We start from the raw sequence: 13139 nt of genomic DNA on the forward strand, positions 1-13139 counted from the left end.
TTCCATAGCCTCATACAAGCACAGTAGAAAAACCCATGCTTTGTTTAATTTTCCATCTGTTCAGGGTTGCAAAAGTAAGAAATTTCTTAATCATACTTTAGTGTTTCAGGCAGCTTCTCACGATAAAGAATTTCGATCATTGTTGCTTACAGTTCATTCTTTTCTAAGTACTTGACTAATTAATCTATTGTATCTTCCAGATTATGTTTACTGTTAATAATCTTTTGTACACCGCGTTGAACTTATGGCTACTTGGTTAATAAGCACAATGTTATATTATGTTATGTTATCTTGCAGTCCACAATTTCACTAGCCAAAGAGCTGACATAACTGCAGGAGTATAAATATAGCAAAGATGTGCATACTTTTTAGTATTCCGTATGTGGTACATGTAAGTGGCAGTACTGCTGATGCTCCTCCCATGCTCTAATCATGTGAATGACCCACTTTTATTTATGTGCTAAGAAAGTTCTACTCACATTATAGAATAGTGCTTAGCTGCTAAGTACACATGTGCTATATACCTACCCTCCAAAGCAAAGGTGTTCTGTACATTTACAAACTCAAAGATATGCACAGAGGTTGGCACCCTGTTAAAGAATTACACTTTAAGTTTTCATTACAAACCTACATTATTTTTTTCTTCTCAGGACATATCGAGGAAGAGCTTATATTAATCAATCCCTATTTCAAAGAGCAGTTGAGGACTTTTGTGCTGCAATACATTTGGAACCCCTTAATTGGACAGCTTTCTATTACCGAGGGTGCCTACTGCGAAAGTCCTACCCAATCAGAGCTCTACAGGATCTCAGTGTTTCTGGTACGCTTATCTAATATATGTTAAGCAAGGTGATCTTTAAAATGTAATCTGTTACTACAATAAATGCTCCAGCCTGGGAGCCCTGGGGACTACGGGGTGGATGCTCTGACTGATGAGCCACCACAGGGGTCCCTCCAGCACTGGCACTGCAAGCACACTAAATTATAGTGGTTTGTCAGGAGCGTTTGATTTTTTATTTTTAATAATAAGAATGCACTGCATTGCAGAGGAGTAGCTGGGGTTTGAACTGGCTCTAGCCTGGGAGCCCTGGGGACTATGGGTGGATGCTCTGACTGATGAGCCACCACAGGGTTCCCTCTGATGCTTGTACCTCAAGCACACTACATTATTGTGGTTTGTCAGGGCGTTTTTTTTTTTAATAATAAGAATGTGGATTCCCTATTTACACTGAGAGGGTCAGACAGCTTTCAGGTTGCTCTTTAAACTCAAGTCTCTATTAGAAATATTAATGCAGCAACTATTTATAGAGAATGCCAGGAATGGAAAACTAGGGTATCAAACACAACTTATATACCTCAGTTTCTTCCTGATGGCTTGTTCTAAAAGCAGGTGCGATTTCCTCATCCCTCCCAATAGGCTGTTAAGGTTGAAAGTAACATCCACAGTTATAACAATTCCCAAGCACCAAACAGTTCAAGCAGACATATGTACTTTCTGTCCAGAGCCTCCTAAATTCTTTGACTTTCAAGATTAGGTTTGACTTTGGAGCTTTAGTCCCATATGCAACACAAGTCTCTTAAGAAAGAAAAAACCCAATAGTTATTCTGTAGCTCTATCAACTAAAGTGTTCAGCTAGCATAGTCAGTTCAGTAATTATTTCAGATTTGAAGCCTCTTCAGCCAGAAACCAAGACTGCAGGTAAACTAGAAACAGTCCTTTACTCTTTTTCTATTCTATTCACAGCGTTTATATCCTGCTTGTATTTCCAAGAAATTCAAGCAAGTTACAGTCATAATCTAACACATCCCATTCAACAAGAAGGTTTCAGATATATCTGAGGATGGGAAAATATAACCAAACGGCTATATCGCAGAGATGGTCTACATCTTTCTATGGGGGGTAGAAATTTACTTGCAAAAAAATTCAGGCAGTATATTACTAGGCATTTAAACTAGAGTGCGGGGGATGACAAAGGGTAGTTGATGGTATCAAAAGGTTATCCCCAGAAAATGCAAAATTGCAACAGCAGTTGAGAAAGTCAGTTCAACACCATTATCAACAAAGGGGGGAAGGGGGAAGAGTAGGCAATACCTATGCAGAGGATGCCAGTAAAATGTTGCTGGAAAGCAATAAAGTTCAAGATCTGCAAGCCTTGATGATAGAAGCTGTCTTGGATATTGTTGTTATCACAGAAACATGGTTCAATGATTCCCATGAGTGGGATGTAACCATACCAGGCTATAACCTTTTTAGAAATGCTAGAGATGGCTGAGAGGGTGGCGGTGTGGCGCTATATGTGAAAAACGATATAAAAGCAGTAGAAATAGAGGGGTCCTGGGGAAATGGAGGAAGCGTTATGAATCAGCTTGAAGAGCGAGGATGAACTCCTATATACACATTAGTCATCTATAGGCTTCCAGCACAAATGGCGAAGCTGGACAAAGAGCTGGTTGCAGATATCCAAAAACTGAGTCTGAAAGGAGAGGTGCTCCTACTTGGAGATTTCAACCTTCCTGATGAAGACTGGAATGTCAACTGCAGAATCAGAAAAAAGCCAAGAGATTGTGGATGCCCTTTAAAGCGCTTTGCTCAGACAAATAGTGATGGAACCCATGCTGAATCTGATGTGGATGAATGGAAAACGTGTGTCTAATGTCCACCTTGGTAACAGTGACCATCCTACGGTATGGTTTGATATAAGAGCTAAAGTGGACTGTGGACACACAAAACTCAAAGTCCTGGATTCTAAGCGTTCTGATTTCTGTAAAATGAGGGTGTTCTTAAAGAAAAAACTATAAAAATGGCTACTGAATTCTAAAGGAAAATTAATAAAAGCAAGAAGAAAAGGAAACCATTATGGTTCTCAAAACGGCTGAAAAAATAAAGGCAAAAGAAGCGGCATTCAAGGAATGCAAAAGAATGCAAGACAAACACAGAAAACAATACTATATACAACTCATAGTGAAGAGATAAATACGATTGGCGAAAGTGCAGGCTGAAGAAAAAATGGCTAGAGATGTGAAAAGAGGAGACAAGGCTTTTCCAGGTATAATGGAGAAAAAAGGAAGATGCTGAGAACTGCTATGTGGAAAAGTGTCTTTGCTAAACAAATACAGTAAAACCTTGGTTTGCGAGCATAATTCATTCCGAAACCATGCTTGTAATCCAAAATACTCGTACACTCCTCCCTCCTTATTTGCGGTTTCGGTTCCTGTGGTTTCGACTATACGCAGTTTTTAGCGTGCTGGCTTCTCCCCCCAAATTACATCATCCTTGCCACCAACACCTATTCCAAATCAAGTAAAGGGGTGCATACCTGTCATTGCAAAGGGGTGGGCTAAAGCCTCATTTCCACCTGGCCAAGTGCAACCAGGGCTCATCTCTGCCGGGACCCTTGCACACCAGGCGGCGGTCACCACCGCCCCCTCGAGCTCCTGTTGCTATGGCCTGGACTGGAGCACCGCTGAGCCATTGGCCGAGACTGTCACGTGAGCGCCACTGGAATTTGGGCCCGCAGCTCTGAGGAGAGGAGATGGGCTGGGCACGAGAGGGACCTGGAGGTAAGAGTGGCGGCTTGGTGGGGTGGGCACACAGCTTCTGGGCACACAGCTTCTGGAATGAACACGCAGGATGCACTGATAAGATGGGCACTCAGGATGCACTGATGAGATGGCACTCAGGTTTTTTGTTTATATGGTGTGCAGGGCAGGTATTGGGAAAATTAAGGAGCACAAGATTGGTGTCCTTTTTTTAAAGCTGGCTGGCTACCCGCACAACTTGTATACAAAGTTACTTGCAATTCAAGGGTTTTACTGAACTTCTGTTCTGTATTCATGGAAGAAAAGTCTGGAGAAGGACCATGTTTGGCTGATAAGAGTATATATGAGAGTGGAGTAGATATCAAACTGTTCACTGAAGGGTTTATGAACAACTGGTAAAACTAAAAATAGACAAAGCCATGAGACTGGATGAAATTCACCTTAGGGTATTCGTGCGGGACAAATTGCAGATTTGTTCAATAAATCCTTGGAGACAGGAGATGTTCCTTGGGATTGGAGTAGAGCGAATGTGGTCCCTCTTCACAAAAGTGGTACCAGAGAAGAAGTTGAAAACTACAGGCCAGTGAACCTTACTTCTGTGGTTGGAGAGATAATGGAAGCTCTGCTGAAGGAAATGATAGTGAACTACCTGGAATTGAATGGGCTACAAGATCTGAGACAACATGGCTTCACCAAGAAGAAATTTTGCCAAATGAATCTGATTGACTTCTTTGACTGGATGACCAGAGAATTGGATAGAGGAGGTGTGCTAAATGTGGTCTACCTGGACTTTAGCAAAGCCTTTAACATGGTCCCTTGTAGGAGACTCATTAATAAACTTAGCGGGCTGAAGTTAGGACTCAAAGTGGTGACCTGGATTATAAATTAGTTGCTTAACAGGCGGATGGTGGTGAGTGGAATGGTGGTAAGTGGAATTTGCTGAGAAGAAAGAATGGTGGTGAGGATGGTGTGAGTGGAATTTGCTGAGAAGAAAGAAAGGTAAATAGTGATGTGCCTCAGGGACCAGTTCTGTTTAATATCTGAGTGATATTTCTGAAGGCTTAGAAAGTAAAGTGTGTCTTTGCTTTTCCTTTGGTGAAAGGTTGCTCACACAAAAGATATGTTAGCAGACAACTTGCTTAAAAAGCAGCACTTTGGGACCCTGAATTTCGCCCCCCTGCTTGTTAATTCTACTTCTTATATACATTTTAGAAATTTATTAAAAACTGGCTTGTTAAATATGTTAGTTGCATCTTAAATAATACGAGCATATATCATGCATTAGCAAAAACGTTCAACTGAATTATACATATTTAACAAGAAAAATAAATCCAGCATATAATAAACATCTGCACAGAAAAATGAAAAGCATTAAGGCCCCGATTCTGCAAAGTGCATCCGTCTAATCAGCCAAACGGGAGGCACATTTTCTAAAAAAATGCTCCCCAGACAGGCCGCCTATATTTAAGATGCCTCTGGGAGCCTAGGGAGGCCCGCAAGTCCACCTAAGCTCGCCTAAGGCTAGACGATAACTTTAGGTGAACCTAGGCGGCCCTACGCGTGTCCCTAGTAGAGCAGGAGATGCTTACAATGTAGACCAGCAAAATGCTGGCCTACATGGTAAATAAGACGCAGCCACTATACTTAATCGTGGCAAGGGATCTCCCAGCTGCGATTAATATAGCAGCCGCTGTTATGGTTGCCAGTCTCCCCTCTCCCCCCCAACGATCGCGGCAGAAGGGTGCCCAACCCCTCCTGCCCACAGAACCCACAATTGTTGGCAGGAAGGTGCCCAACCCTCCCTTCCGATAGACCCCCCACCCCACCCCTGACGATCGTGGCAGGTGGGTGCCCAACCCCTCTTGCCCACAGAACCCACGATGCCGGCAGGAAGGTGCTTAACCCTTCCTGCTGGTAGGCCCCGCCCTGCAAATATCGCCGGCAGGAGGGTACCCAACCCCTCCTGCCGGACCTCCTCCAATGACCCCCCATCAAAACGCCCCAACCCCCCCTCCCAGGACCCCCCCAATGAAACCTCCCACCTCGGAACCCCCCCTTGGGCTTACTCGTAAGTTGGCCAGACGGGTCCCTGCACCGTCCGGCCAGCAGCCGGCCTCCATCCAAATGAGGTGGGCCCATCCCTTCCCTACCCAAGCCACAGGATCCTAGGGCCGGATTGGCCCAGGCGCCTAAGGGCCCTCCTGCCATAGGGTTGCACACCTTCCTGCCGGCGATCATGGGTTCTGTGGGCAGGAGGGGTCGCGATCGTCAGGAGGGGGGGAGAGGGAAGACTGGTGGCTGTAGCCGCAGCCGCAATACTAATCGTGGCAGGGAGATCCCTTGCCGCGATTAAGTATAGCGGCCGCGTCTAAAGTAACCCGATTCTGTAATCAGCGTCTGCAAAATGGACGCCAGTTACAGAATCGGGTTTAGTTTGAGCGGGTGTACGTCCGATTCTGTATAGAACGCCCAGGATGGGCGTCCTTTACAGAATCCGGGCCTAAATGTCCTATAAGTCCACAATTTTAGAGAAGATCGTATAAGAAAAGAAGCTTAATCAGTAGAAAAAATACAATCAGTATATCAATACCTAGATAGTTACATTCCTATACCTTCCATTAACTAAGCCCCATTACTTATAGTCCCCTATCCATTTCTGGAAGTTATCAAGAAAAGCCTTAAATTGCAAATGGGTCATAGAAAACGTATCTATTAGAATCCAAAAGAACAAATGATAAATGTGATAAAATGAATGTTGAAACCTATAAAATGAATATATTTTATACCTCTGCTTCTCTCCTTTTCAGTGTTGATCAATGATGGGCGTGAAAATTTGAAAGCATTTTTGCATCGAGGGATTATATACACAGATTTAAGAAAATGGCCTGAAGCCATTTGCGATTTTGAAACTGTGATTAGTCTGGACAGGTACATGCCTGTATAATTAGCACTCTCTTGATTAAACACAAAAATGATACAGGTTACAGGTTTATTCACTTTATATACCATCTTATTTTTCTTCAGAAAATTCAGCAGTTTACAGTACAAAGAAAGAAAAGGAAACCCATTATGTAGACATATAAAAACTATTACTACTACTTATTATTTCTATAGTGCTACCAGATGCATGCAGCGCTGTACGTATAAGAGAATAAGAGGACTGGACATTCCAGTGATGATACAAAGCACACAGAAAAGCAGTACAATATTTCAATAGTGAAAAATTCAATAAGAAACTATGACATAGTCATCAATCAAGTAACAAATTTTTTGAACAAATAGGTCTTAACCAATTTTCTAAAGGTGCAATAAAATGCAGATTGTTGAATCTAACCATACTTGAACTTTACCTGCTTGATAAGCCAAAGATCGATCAAAATAATTTTTATAACAACAATTTTTTGGATTAGAAAAAGTAAGTAAACCAGTATGCTGAGTAGGCCTAGTCGAACAATACCATTCAAAATGAAAGAGGAGATATAGCGGAGCTAATCCAAATAACATCTTATAGCAAATACAAGCAAATTTGAAAAGTACTCTTGCTTCCATTGGCAATCAGTGCAGCTGAAGGTAGTAAGGGCTAACATGTTCCTGTTTTTTAATCCGAAAATTAAACAGACCTCTGTATTTTGGATTAGCCTTAATCTTCCCAAGAAGGTTTTATAAGCTCTCAAATAGATTATATTGCAATAGTCAAGAATAGATAAAATTAATGCTTGAACTAATAATCTGAAAGAAGTAGGGTCAAAATATTTTTTGATGGAACACAACATTTCTTTACAAGCATATAATTATGCTCCCCCAGGGTTAAGTGGCGGTCGAGTATGACTCCTAAAATTTTAAGAGACTAGGCTATTGGATATTCTTGTCCTCTTAAGTAGAGAATTTTATCCGTAATTTTATCATTGGGACTAGCCAAACAGAATCTGTATTTTTTCAGTGTTTAATTTCAATTTAAATTCAATGGTCCATTGTTCAATCTGAGTTAGGATAAAAGTAATCTGATTTTTTATTTCAGTGGTAAGAGAAATGACTGGTATTAATATTGTGATGTCATCAGCATAAATGTGAAAGATTACATTTAAGCTTTGTAAAAGATTGACCAAGGAAGCAACATAGATGTTGAACAAAGTGGGTGATAATGGTGAACCTTGAGGTATCCCACAAGGGTTACTCCAAGAATTGGAGTACTGACTGTTGCTAAAGACTTGATACGATCTTTTTTCCAAGAAACCCTGAAACCAGTCTCAAACTTTTCCAGAAATTCCCATAGCATCCAAACAACCCAATAGAATCTCATGGTCTACCAAGTCAAATGTGCTACCAGTGGCGTACCTAGCATATGTGACACCCGGGGCCCATCATTTTTGACACATCCCCATCTATATAAAAAATATGATTTTTTTAGTAACAATCCACATATCGCACAACAAGAGTGTACCTAGGAAAAGGCAGCATCTTAAACACTGCAGTGAGCACTAGAACACCAACACATACATTGTAAAACTAAACAAGCCAGATCCCGCACAGTCAATTGATCCTATAGTCAATGCCAACTGAAAACTATGTCCTTTTCATACACACAGAACAGAGATACACCCTCGCCCAATATGGAATAATCACAAACTATCTCAATATGCCTGATAGATTACTAAGAAGGGGAAACAATGTTTTTCATTCCTGTAAAGGAGAAGCAACATATTTGGTACAGGTACAAACAAGACTAAATGTATATGACTACTAGAAATCCTTTAGCTATACAAACTCTTCTGTTATCTGTGGTAAAGGTTTAGGTTTCAAGTCTATGGATTTCAATATTTGACAAAGCTAGCTGTAGTACTTCGAAAATACATAGGTTTGTGGCAGCAAATGTAGATCACCAAAATATAAAAACAAAAATTCCTATAACATTTGTTGGAAACACATATTACACTAGGGTCAAAGGGTCATGGATTTGATATACTGCCTTCTGTAGTACAACCAAAGCAGTTTGCATATAATTATATGCAGGTACTCTCTCTGTCTCTAGAGGGCTCACAATTTAAGCTTTGTACCTGGAACAATAGAGGATTAAGTGGCCCAGAGAGTTGTAGTGGGAATTGACCCTAATTTTCCAGGCTCGATTCAGCCCACTACACTAACCATTAGGCTTCTGCATTCTACAAAGTTTATTCAAGTAACTTAAGAAATATAAATAATTCTCTTTGATTTACTTCCAGAAGCATTGCTGTGGCATATGTAAATATTGGCTTGATTTTCCTGTTACAAACGGATCAATATTATAAAGCTATTAATCAGTTCACCTATGCCATCAAAGCTAATCCTGTGTATGTAAGAGCCTACATATGCAGAGCTGAAGCATATCATACGGTAATTTTTTTTATTTTCCTATTTATTTGTAATCTTAAATCATTGTTTTCAATGTTAGCAGTGTGACCATCAAACAAACGTGTGGCTTGCATACAGTAAACCTAATACTAATGCCACTTTTATTTTGTTTTTATATCTGCTCTGTGTAATTTACCACATTTACCCTGTGACTATGTGATAAATACAAAAATAAATAAATAACTAACTATAAATGTAAAGTACCATATATGCTCAACTATAAGTTGATCCGAATATAAGTCGAGACCCCCATTTTTCCCCCCCAAAAGGAGGAAAAATGGTTGACTTGAATATAAGTCGTGGGCTTAATATTCAAGTGCCATGCCTTGCCAGGATCTGCACCCAGTGTCCCGTCCATCATGCCCTCTCCTGCAAGGTTCTGCACTCAGCCCCCCTCCCTGCCAGGCTCTGAATACTGTCCCCCCCCCTCCCTGCCAGGCCCTGAACATTGTCCCACCTTCCTTCCCTGTACCCTCTTCCACCTAAAAAGAGCCAACCTCATCAGTGATGTCACAATGGCTTGATTGTCCCATACTCCCCTCTGCCCTCTAATCCAGCCAGCAGATTACCAGTAACCATTCCCTTTAACTTAAACCACCTAGTAGTAGGCCAGGACAGGAGGGATCCCTCCCGTCTCTTGCCTGGCCGACACTAACAATTACCAGCCTCCCGCCTTCCCTCTCTTGCATACCTGTTTGTTCCTTGGTGGTCCAGCATGTATCCTGCGCTGAAATCCTCCAGAAGATTATAAAGGTAAGTAGCCAGCGGCGCACCCAGGCCGGCACGTAGCAGCGAGCTTTTCGTGCTGCCGGCTAGCCCTGCACCGCTCCTTGATAGGCTGCCGCAAGTTCTTTCATCACAGCTTCTAGATCCAAAATCTTGTTTCCCATACTTCGAGCATTAGTATATACCGCTTTCCAGACATTGTCCCCAGGTATTCAGTGATTTACTTAGCTGAGAGCTTATACTCACCCAGGTGCTTTGATCACCCTGCCTCATCGCTTCTAGTTGAAAGCCCTCTTCAGTAGATTAGCCAGCCTGCTTCCAAAGACACTTCTTACCTTCTTTGATAGTTACACACCATCCCTGCTCAGCAGCCCTTGGAAAATCATCTCATTGTCCAGGAAGCCAAAAAGCTCTTGACAACACCATCCACGTAGTCACACATTCATATCCAGGATGCAAGCTTCTCTTCTATGGCCTTTACCTTCAACAGGGAGGATGGACGAGAATACCACTTTCTCTCCCAGAGCCACAAAGTCACTTTTGATACGTTCACAGGCGTACCTGGCAGTATAGTTAGTACCAATGTGGATAAGCAGCATTGGATAATAGTCAGATTTGAGGAGTCTCAGCATATTCTCCATAACATCTTGGATTTTGGCACCAGGCAGACAGCATACCTCCCAGGACATCATGTCTGATCTGCAGATAGGCGCTTCTGTACCTCTTAGAAGGGAATCACCAACCACTACTACCTTACACCTGCTAGTGGTCACAGATCCAGTAATTTTGGGGATTTCAAGCATTGATCCTTCCTCTCCCTTGTATGCTCTCATCTCCTCCAATTCCTAGGCAACATACTGGTTCTTCAGTTCAAGGGCAGATGGAGTCACTGTACCAATCTTGCAGGGTTCCATAATCTGAGTCTAGCTGTCTTCCCTCAACAGAGCCTCTTCTTCCCCATTGCTGGAAATCTTTGACACCTCATGTACCATTTCATCAATGTACCTCTCATTCTCACGGATGCTTCTCAGTTTTGCCACCTCCTCTCTCAGTTCTTTTACTTCCTTCATGAGGGTTTCAAGCTGAAAGCAGCTTGCACATGGAATCACTCCCTCTACCTGAGTAGCATTTTCTGTCTGCACAGAAACAGAAGCTGTAACCTGAGCAGCAGCTGTGGTGACACGATGTTTCCCAGCTTTACTGTGGTTGCAGAAGTACTTACACCTGGAAGAATAAAGGACAGAAAAATCCTACCTGGTTGGCTGAAGGGCCTATAAATCAAAAAGCTCAGCCTTTGGGTGCGTGGGAGGGAATTAAATTAACACCAATCAGAGACTTTCCTCAACCTCTATTTGTTCCCTAATTTGATATTATGCCCTGGAATGCAACTTAAAATACTGATATAGACTAAAACACTGTTTTGCATGAAACCCTAACAGAGAATCTAAAGACTATACTATTGCCTAACTGATTTTGCTGAGCTAAAACAAAAGAGAACTACTGTACAATTAAATAACCTACTGAAACCCAAGTTTACCTTTCCCAAGTTTGAATGCCTGCAAGCAAGATATTCCAGTGGATGTTTCTTCTTCTTAGAGCAGATCCTCCCTCAGCGCCTCTTCAGGTGTGGGGATAAGGGCGAGTTTTCAGATCTGGTGAGAGGTTTTGGTGGATAGGTGTTTCAGGTTTGTGGAGATTGTCCTTGTTAAGATCAGCTGGGGAAATGTAGAGGGGTAATTTAAAAATAGTATAAGAGTAATTTGAGCCTAGGGAGTGGGTGAGCTGTGGGGGTGGAGTGGGTGAGCAAAGGCAGACAGTAGTTCACTATCTTTAATGCTGAGCCTGTACAACCTCTCTCTTAGAACCAGCCATATATTCTCCCCTGCCATCTTCCTACTTCACACTTCTCCAGGGGCAGATACTGAGGAAAAAGGGAAAGCACATGGGATATATTTATCTGCCACAGGGGCCTTCCCTATTCTTCACTATTTCAAATCAATGGAAGGGCTTTATATGGTGCCCTCATTCCATTTTCTTCCAGCCCTCTTGGTGATCTGAAATCTGTGATGTGGTTCTTTAGTATGAAACATTTGGGGGCCCCTGTGCTAAAACCTATTTACTAATCTAATCTAAGCTTCCATTTACTACTTAGATTACGCTTCCTTTTTGTGCCTCACCATTAGCTCAACCATGAACAGGATTCTTTTAATTGCTAGGTTAGTTAGGTCAAAGATGTGGAAAAAAAGCATGGAAGACCACAGCGACGTTTAATTTTGTATCCTAAGTACAGAGATTTATTTAGGCATACTTAAACAGCTCTGGTGAGGCAGTGTTAAGAGCAGTTTCACTTAGTGGACCTCCAGAGAGAGGGGGGACATGATCGAGACGTTCAAGTATCTTACGGGCCGCATCGAGGCGGAGGAAGATATCTTCTTTTTCAAGGGTCCCACGACAACAAGAGGGCATCCGTTGAAAATCAGGGGCGGGAAACTACGAGGTGACACCAGGAAATTATTTTTCACTGAAAGAGTGGTTGATCGCTGGAATAGTCTTCCACTACAGGTGATTGAGGCCAGCAGCGTGCCTGATTTTAAGGCCAAATGGGATCGGCACATGGGATCTATTCACAGGGCAAAGGTAGGGGAGGGACATTAAGGTGGGCAGACTAGATGGGCCGTGGGCCCTTATCTGCCGTCTATTTCTATGTTTCTATGTTTTACTAAAGTGCATTTAAGTTTTAGTACTTACTGTACCTTACATGCAAAACATAAGGTACAGTACGCATAAAGTCTGTGTGGTAAATGCAAGGGGTGTGCCCCAAATCTTTCCTGAATTTACCACACAGGGCAGAGAGTTTCTTCACAGCACTGTGTCACATGCAGTGCCAGCACAGGAGCACTACATGTTATGTGGTATTGGAACACTTTTATTAAGTAATGGTGGACTGCCTCAGTGGCACAACCCCTTCTCAACATATCTCCTTTTCCCGACTTACTCCCATATTACGTCCTGAAAGACCCCTACCTTATTCAATCCCCAAAAGCCCATCTCCCAAATAGAAAGTATCACAATAATCCTGCCTCTGTCTCCCCTAATGGCAAAGTGACCCTCTTGTTAATTCAGAACCCTCAGGAATTATCCAAGGGGCATTTTTTCATAGATTAACGGAGCAAGGCAGGATGCCCCAGCATGGTACTACTGTAAGACTATTTCTAAAAGTCATGGTGGCTGTTTTGTTGCCAGTGTCATATAGGGTGGGAGTGGAGGGGGAGTGATCCTGCCTTGTCCTACTAGCTCACCAGGGATCCCCCAGGTAAATTTTGGGGGGAGCATGAGGGGAGAGGGGTGTGAAAAGGGTCAGGGCTACTGTGACACTTCCTCTTTAGGTCATGTTGGAGGAGTCTTTCAAGGGGGTCAGATCTGATGGGGGTGATCTTGGTGGGCCAATGTGGTGGATTGGATTGGGGAAGACCCACATTGATGCA

General features: G+C 42.4%; 1 protein-coding gene across 6 annotated transcripts in view; it reads left to right on the top strand.

Moving 5' to 3' along the window:
* The window catches only part of TTC6 (tetratricopeptide repeat domain 6), a 302423-nt gene that overhangs the window by 163292 nt on the left and 125992 nt on the right, over positions 1-13139 (top strand). For 5 of the 6 annotated variants that reach the window (XM_033953436.1, XM_033953440.1, XM_033953439.1 and 2 more), the window contains 3 exons: positions 651-820; positions 6348-6468; positions 8760-8910. In XM_033953436.1, the coding sequence (XP_033809327.1) occupies positions 651-820; positions 6348-6468; positions 8760-8910 (442 nt within the window). The remainder of the gene's footprint in view (positions 1-650; positions 821-6347; positions 6469-8759; positions 8911-13139) is intronic. The other variant, XM_033953437.1, reaches the window with a different exon arrangement.

This window comes from Geotrypetes seraphini, chromosome 7 (assembly GCF_902459505.1).
Source record: "Geotrypetes seraphini chromosome 7, aGeoSer1.1, whole genome shotgun sequence".
NCBI classification, from domain to species: Eukaryota; Metazoa; Chordata; class Amphibia; order Gymnophiona; family Dermophiidae; genus Geotrypetes; species Geotrypetes seraphini.